The following is an 8,139-nucleotide window of genomic DNA, read 5'->3' on the forward strand; positions in this document are numbered from 1 at the left end:
GAATCGCTAAAAATGTTGAGACAAATACCTCTAATATACGGGAGAACGATGTTATTTAATATTTCTTGACGTTTTTCGTTGATTTTTCATTAAGTTGTCGATGTGAAAACACTATACCATAAAATATTATTCTGATTGATCCGGTCAGTAGTTATATGTTTGTCTCAAAGATTATGCCATGAATGTCTAAGTAAACACGAATTAAGAGGGAATCCGCTAAAGGTTCATATTATCTGGTCTGGTTTCTTAGATCGTTAATAGTTATTTGGATATATGTGGTAGGGATATGTAAATCGACTTTTTGTATTTAAAATTCTAAAAGACGAAATTGACTTTTGATCTTTGAGGAAATCGCAAAGTCGACTTTTCAAGATCGATTTTCTTCATTAATACTTGATATATTGCCATAAAGCCCAAATTTTCTAACAATTACATATTCCAATTTATTCATATACAAAATACATCTTTAGACGCTTTTGCATTAGTCGGTAAACGTCGAAAAACTATTTTAAGCTGTTTTAACAAAATCGAAAGATTTTGAAAGAAAAGTCGACTTTTTCGACAGAAGTAAAAATGGAAAAGTCTAAAAGTTTCTCGACTGCGTATCCTTAATATGTAGTAATTCTAAAGCTAATACATATATAAAAACATAATATAAAAACGGAAATTTGGAACGTGTGATTTTATTAGACAAAACAGAGCATCTTTATTGATTGTTTATATGGTTGAACTCTATATAGCTTGCAGATCGTATGGTCTTTTTGGACGACAGGTATATGCCTTATCAACTTTTAATGGTAGTATCTAGGATTGTCATGGTTGCAACGGGCAACGGGAAATGATCTCTTCGAGCTATTACCTTCTTATTTGCAGATCAAAATTTAAACATTCATTTTTCGCAGTGAAGTATTCGAGCATATTCTAATTTACCAAAGCTTAAAAGAATCTTCTATTAATCGAAATTGTTTTTAATTGTTGCCTTTATAATTGTAAACATTTTACCAACATTTTTAGTACGGAAACAGGCCCTATATGCCAAAAGTATTTCACTCAATGAAAAATTTCTCATATTAAAGTCAAATGCATGAAAATTATCAAAAATCGTATCAGCATTTGGTTTCTGCATTAGTCAAGAAAGAATCAGACTCAGAAGAGATACAAAACTATAGCACAACGACCTATGTTTGTGAATGTCGAAAGATAATTCAGTGTATTTTGAAAACAACTCAAATTTGTTTACTTCGGTTCAAGGCGGTCGCAAATTCCAATGTTTATACGATCCCTCTCCGTCCGCTACTCATTTCCGTTCGGATCATAGTTGAAGCCGGCTGACAAATGTGGTAAGTAGCCAACGAGAGGTAGGTAGGTACCTTATAAGGGCAGGCAGCAGATATCGACAAGCGAGGACAGTGGTGCCTGAATGCAATCACTAAGCTACAATTTTGTTTTATTATGTAGATTTTCAATTTTATACCTCATTTTGTAAAAGGTTATTTAAATAATATGAGACAAAATCTGTCCATTGCCATATGTGGTATGTTTGAGTTAGACTATGGGATGTAATGTAGACCACCGATGATAATCGCAAACAAAAAATAATTAAAAGTTCATTTATTGCAGAAATGATCAGAAGCAAAGAAATGCGATCGATGCAAAAATTGTGATCTGTGTTAGGTTAGGTTATTATAGCACAAAACAGTGCGATAACACAGTTAAATGCAACTGAACTCAGAAATGAGTTATATTATCAAAATCATATCAGCAAACCCAGAACAAACAAAACAAATCATCAAAATATCGGACACACACACAAAGTATTGTACAGGTTCACTTGTTTATGAATTGAGGCGGGGTGTTAAAGTGCAATTCTAATCAGCGGCTCAAGATGTGTTTTAAAAGACAATCACTGCAAATTTGAATTCAGTTTCCGATTTAGTTTCAAGACGAACACATTTCAAAAAAACGCAATGTTAATACGCTTAAGCGTTCTTCTTCCGCTGCTACTTTGTGTGTGGCAGATACATAGCTCTCCGGTACAAAACAAAAATGAAGCTGCCGAACGTAAAACTAAAGCTGAGGAATTATTGAAATACATGAATAAAACTGTGGATCCTTGTGATGATTTCTATGATTATGTCTGTGGTAATTATGCTACCTATAATCCGGCCACATTGGGCGAACCGGGTACTGGACTGCTGGAGACCTTGCAAAGTAAATTGGATGCGAAAATCAAAACAATTTTAAATACCGATGATAAGGATGACTCAGATGCGGATCGGAAAGTGAAAAGTTATTATCGCTCATGTTTGCAAATAACAGATTTGGCAGAGAAGTACCCGGCAAAGCTGCAGGAGATTATTAAAGAATTTGGTGAAATGCCAGCCTTGGTGGGTGATAAATGGCAGGAGGCGGAATTCGACTGGCTGGAGGTAGTGGGCAAAATTGCCTATAAATATGGTTTTGGAATTCTCATGCAATTGGAATTTTCAACGGATTTTGTTAACAACACCGTGAATCGTTTATATATTTCCGAACAAGATTTCGATTTACCCCGGGAGTTATATGTGGGACCCAATGCGGATGTGCTTTTTGAACGACTACCACCAGCTTATGCGGGTAGATTAACGGAATTTCTTGGCATTGCGGAGGATGTGGCCTTGACAACAGCAACGGAATTTTTACAATTTGAAAGATCCATTGCCAAGGCCATGTTTGATCAACATGCTGGCGACAAGTTAAGTGAAACTTATGTTCTGCGCACCCTAGACGAGGCCCAAGAGAAATTCGCCTCACAATTTGATATAAAGCACTATGTAAAACTTGCAGTGGGTACCTTACCTTCATTGAAAATTTACACCGACGATGATTACATGGACAATCTGTTGGAAGTTTTGAAAACCACCCCGAAAAAAGTCCTGGCCAACTACATTTTCTATCGCCTGAGTAATGCCTTCATTATGGATATACCCGAAACCAAGAACGAACTGGAAGATACCTGTCTGACACGTATGAAAAAATATTTCCATAAAAATTTCGACAATATGGTTTATCGCAAATACAATAGCCTTGAAACGGAGCAGGGGGTCCAGGAGATGTTTACTCACATCAAGGCGGCCTTTCACAAACAACTACAATCGCCCCATTTGAATTGGTTATCGGAAGAGACTCGGCAATATGCCTTGGAAAAGCTAAAGAAAATGCAAGTGGAAATTGTTTCCTTCAAGGATACAAATTTCTCAGAAATCCTAGGACCATTGGAATTTGATAGTGAGGACTATTTGGGAAACTTAAAGAAGATGCTTTCGTCCTATGCCATCTATGATCGTAGCAATATCGGCGATACTCCACGACAAAATGATTATGGCGAACAGTTATCTACCACCCCGGCCTATATTTATGTAGAGAACACGATTAAGGTTCCTGTGGCTATGCTACAACCCAATTATGCCTGGTCTGCCGCCTTTCCAAATGCCTTCAATTTTGGCGTCCTTGGAGCCTTGCTATCCCATGAACTCATTCATGGCTTTGATGGTGATGGTCGTACCTATGATGCTCTGGGTAATAATCGTAAATGGTGGGACTCGAATTCCGATAGACAATTTAAAAAACGTTCCGAATGTTTAATACATCAATATAAGGATTTCATTTATGCCGGTCAACATTTATCCGAAATGCCCAATCAAGATGAAAATATTGCCGATAACAGTGGTGTCCGCTTGGCCTATAATGCCTATCTCTATTGGTATGACAACAGCAAGGAAATGGAACGAAATTTAGAATCCTTCCCCGGCATGGACGAATTCAATTATCGTCAATTGTTCTTTACCAGTTATGGTTATTTATGGTGTTCCGATTTCTATTCGAAATTGCGTTCAACAATGATGGCTATCGATATACATGTTCCGGATAAATTTAGAGTTTTAGGTCCACTGTCGAATTTTGCCGAATTCTCTAAGGAATTTAATTGCCCGGTGGGTAGTAAAATGAACCCGGAGAAGAAATGTGAAATTTATTGAAAGGGAGATATTTTTTAAAAAGTTTTTTTTTATTTTTTTTTTTAAAATAAATAAAAATTTGACAAAAAATTAAATTGTGGTCTATTCAATGCTTTAAAAAAATCCACGCCTATTTTAGTCCTCAAAAATATGCTTTAAAAAAATCCACGCCTATTTTAGTCCTCAAAAATATGCTTTAAAAAAATCCACGCCTATTTTAGTCCTCAAAAATATGCTTTAAAAAAATCCACGCCTATTTTAGTCCTCAAAAATATGCTTTAAAAAAATCCACGCCTATTTTAGTCCTCAAAAATATGCTTTAAAAAAATCCACGCCTATTTTAGTCCTCAAAAATATGCTTTAAAAAAATCCACGCCTATTTTAGTCCTCAAAAATATGCTTTAAAAAAATCCACGCCTATTTTAGTCCTCAAAAATATGCTTTAAAAAAATCCACGCCTATTTTAGTCCTCAAAAATATGCTTTAAAAAAATCCACGCCTATTTTAGTCCTCAAAAATATGCTTTAAAAAAATCCACGCCTACTTTTAGTCCTCAAAAATATGCTTTAAAAAAATCCACGCCTATTTTAGTCCTCAAAAATATGCTTTAAAAAAATCCACGCCTATTTTAGTCCTCAAAAATATGCTTTAAAAAAATCCACGCCTATTTTAGTCCTCAAAAATATGCTTTAAAAAAATCCACGCCTATTTTAGTCCTCAAAAATATGCTTTAAAAAAATCCACGCCTATTTTAGTCCTCAAAAATATGCTTTAAAAAAATCCACGCCTATTTTAGTCCTCAAAAATATGCTTTAAAAAAATCCACGCCTATTTTAGTCCTCAAAAATATGCTTTAAAAAAATCCACGCCTATTTTAGTCCTCAAAAGTATGCTTTAAAAAAATCCACGCCTATTTTAGTCCTCAAAAGTATGCTTTAAAAAAATCCACGCCTATTTTAGTCCTCAAAAATATGCTTTAAAAAAATCCACGCCTATTTTAGTCCTCAAAAATATGCTTTAAAAAAATCCACGCCTATTTTAGTCCTCAAAAATATGCTTTAAAAAAATCCACGCCTATTTTAGTCCTCAAAAATATGCTTTAAAAAAATCCACGCCTATTTTAGTCCTCAAAAATATGCTTTAAAAAAATCCACGCCTATTTTAGTCCTCAAAAATATGCTTTAAAAAAATCCACGCCTATTTTAGTCCTCAAAAATATGCTTTAAAAAAATCCACGCCTATTTTAGTCCTCAAAAATATGCTTTAAAAAAATCCACGCCTATTTTAGTCCTCAAAAATATGCTTTAAAAAATCCACGCCTATTTTAGTCCTCAAAAATATGCTTTAAAAAAATCCACGCCTATTTTAGTCCTCAAAAATATGCTTTAAAAAAATCCACGCCTATTTTAGTCCTCAAAAATATGCTTTAAAAAAATCCACGCCTATTTTAGTCCTCAAAAATATGCTTTAAAAAAATCCACCCCTATTTTAGTCCTCAAAAATATGCTTTAAAAAATCCATGCCTATGTTAGTCCTCAAAAATATGCTTTAAAAAAATCCATGTCTATGTTAGTCCTCAAAAATATGCTTTAAACAAATCCACGCCTATGTTAGTCCTCAAAAATATGCTTTAAAAAATCCACCCCTATTTTATTAAAAAAAAAATCCTGTAATCCCCAAATTTACAAAAAATTTGTTTTTTATCAAATTTTTATTTATAGAAACACAAAATATCCCCTTCAATAAATTTCACATTTCTTCTCCGGGTTCATTTTACTACCCACCGGGCACTTAAATTCCTTAGAGAATTCGGCAAAATTCGACAGTGGACCCAAAACTCTAAATTTATCCGGAACATGTATATCGATGGCCATCAGTGTTCTACGGTATTTGGAATAGAAATCTGAACACCATAAATAACCATAACTGGTGAAGAATAATTGACGATAATTGAACTCGTTCATGCCAGGAAAATATTCCAATTTTCGCTCCATCTCCCTGCTATTGTCATACCAATTGAGATAAGCATTATAGGCCAAACGGACGCCACTATTATCGGCAATGTTTTCATCTTGATTAGGCATTTCGGATAAATGTTGACCGGCATAAATGAAATCCTTATATTGATGGATGAAACATTCGGAACGTTTCTTAAATTGTCTATCGGAATTCGTGTCCCACCATTTACGATTATTACCCAGGGCATCAAAGTTACGACCTTCACCATCAAAACCGTGTATGAGTTCGTGGGATAGTAAGGCTCCAAGGACGCCGAAGTTGAAGGCATTTGGAAACGTGGCAGACCAGGCATAATTGGGTTGTATCATAACCACGGGAACCTTAATTGTGTTCTCTACATAAATATAGGATGGTGTGGTGGATGATTCTTCACCATAATCATTTGGTGGTGGCGTTTCGCCGATATTGCTACGATCATAAATGGCATAGGACGAAAGCATCTTCTTTAAGTTTCCCAAATAGTCCTCGCTATCAAATTCCAATGGTCCTAGGATTTTTGAGAAATTTGTATCCTTGAAGGAAACAATTTCCACTTGCATTTTCTTTAGCTTTTCCAAGGCATATTGCCGAGTCTCTTCCGATAACCAATCCAAATGGGGCGATTGTAGTTGTTTGTGAAAGGCCGCCTTGATGTGAGTAAACATCTCCTGGACCCCCTGCTCCGTTTCAAGGCTATTGTATTTGCGATAAACCATATTGTCGAAATTTTTATGGAAATATTTTTTCATACGTGTCAGACAGGTATCTTCCAGTTCGTTCTTGGTTTCGGGTATATCCATAATGAAGGCATTAATCAGGCGATAGAAAATGTAGTTGGCCAGGACTTTTTTCGGAGTGGTTTTCAAAACTTCCAACATATTGTCCATATAATCATCGTCGGTATAAATTTTCAATGAAGGTAAAGTACCCACTGCAAGTTTTACATAATGTTTTATATCAAATTGTGAGGCGAATTTCTCTTGAGCCTCGTCTAGGGTGCGCAGAACATAAGTTTCACTTAACTTGTCGCCAGCATGTTGATCAAACATGGCCTTGGCAATGGATCTTTCAAATTGTAAAAATTCCTTTGCCGTTGTCAAGGCCACATCCTCCGCAATGCCAAGAAATTCTGTTAATCTAACCGCATATGCTGATGGTAGTCTTTCGAAAAGTTTATCCGAGTTTGGTCCCACATATAACTCCCTGGGTAAATCGAAATCTTGTTCGGCAATATATAAACGACTCACGGTGTTGTTAACAAAATCCTTTGAATAATCCAATTTCATAAGAATTCCCAAGCCGTATTTATAGACAATTTTGCCCACCACCTCAAGCCAATCGAATTCCGTCTCCTGCCATTTATCACCCACCAAGGCTGGCATTTCACCAAATTCTTTAATAATCTCCTGCAGCTTTGCAGGGTACTTCTCTGCCAAATCTGTTATTTGCAAACACGAGCGAAAATAGCTTTTCACTTTCCGATCCGCATCAGAGTCATCCTTATCATCGGTATTTAAAATTGTTTTGATTTTCGCATCTAATTTACTTTGCAAGGTCTCCGACAGTCCCGTGCCCGGTTCTTCAAATGTTGCCGGATTATAGGTGGCATAATTGCCACAAACATAATCATAGAAATCTTCACAAGGATCCACCGTTTTATTCATGTATTTCAATAATTCCTCGGCTTTTGTTTTACGATCGGCAGTTTCATTATTGATCTGAACCGGAGAACTTTGAATCTGCCACACACCAAGTACCAGCGGAAGAAAAAAGCGGAAGCGTATTAGCATTGCGTTTTTGTGAAATGTGACCGTCTTGATGCTAATTGAGAAACTGAATTCAAATTTACAGTGATCGGCTTCAAAACACATCTTGAGCCGCTGATTAGAATTGAACTCGAAGACCTCATTCATAGACACGTGACCTTTTACAATATTTTGTGTGTGTGTGTCCGATATTTTGATGAGTCGGTTGTTTTACTACGGGTTTTATTGTTAATAAAATTGATTTGTGTCGAGGTGCAAATCAGTGTATTTGTTTTTATACCCTACACAAATATGTTGTCAGGGTATTATAGCTTTGTGCAACCCCAAGAGTTTGTAACGCCGCGAAATATTGGTCCTGGGCCCACCTTTAAGTATACCGA

General features: G+C 35.8%; 2 protein-coding genes across 2 annotated transcripts; one reads left to right on the plus strand and one right to left on the minus strand.

Moving 5' to 3' along the window:
• Positions 1-1,967: 1,967 nt before the first annotated feature.
• On the plus strand, positions 1,968-4,018 carry LOC133335859 (neprilysin-4-like). The gene has a single exon (XM_061544153.1). The coding sequence runs from the start codon at positions 1,968-1,970 to the stop codon at positions 4,014-4,016; it is 2,049 nt and encodes a 682-aa protein (XP_061400137.1). The 3' UTR covers positions 4,017-4,018.
• Positions 4,019-5,734: 1,716 nt separating this feature from the next.
• LOC133335860 (neprilysin-4-like) lies at positions 5,735-7,864 on the minus strand. The gene has a single exon (XM_061544154.1). It carries the CDS (start codon positions 7,862-7,864, stop codon positions 5,735-5,737), a length of 2,130 nt encoding a protein of 709 aa, XP_061400138.1.
• Positions 7,865-8,139: the final 275 nt, after the last annotated feature.

The sequence above is a fragment of the Musca vetustissima genome, unplaced genomic scaffold (genome assembly GCF_032173495.1).
Source record: "Musca vetustissima isolate MV318-11 ecotype Yass unplaced genomic scaffold, APGP_CSIRO_Mvet_v1 utg19106, whole genome shotgun sequence".
Taxonomy (NCBI): domain Eukaryota; kingdom Metazoa; phylum Arthropoda; class Insecta; order Diptera; family Muscidae; genus Musca; species Musca vetustissima.

Coding starts and splice junctions, on each gene's coding strand:
- LOC133335859 (XM_061544153.1), top strand. CDS start 1,968: ATGTTAATACGCTTAAGCGTTCTTCTTCCGCTGCTACTTTGTGTGTGG.
- LOC133335860 (XM_061544154.1), bottom strand. CDS start 7,864: ATGTGTTTTGAAGCCGATCACTGTAAATTTGAATTCAGTTTCTCAATT.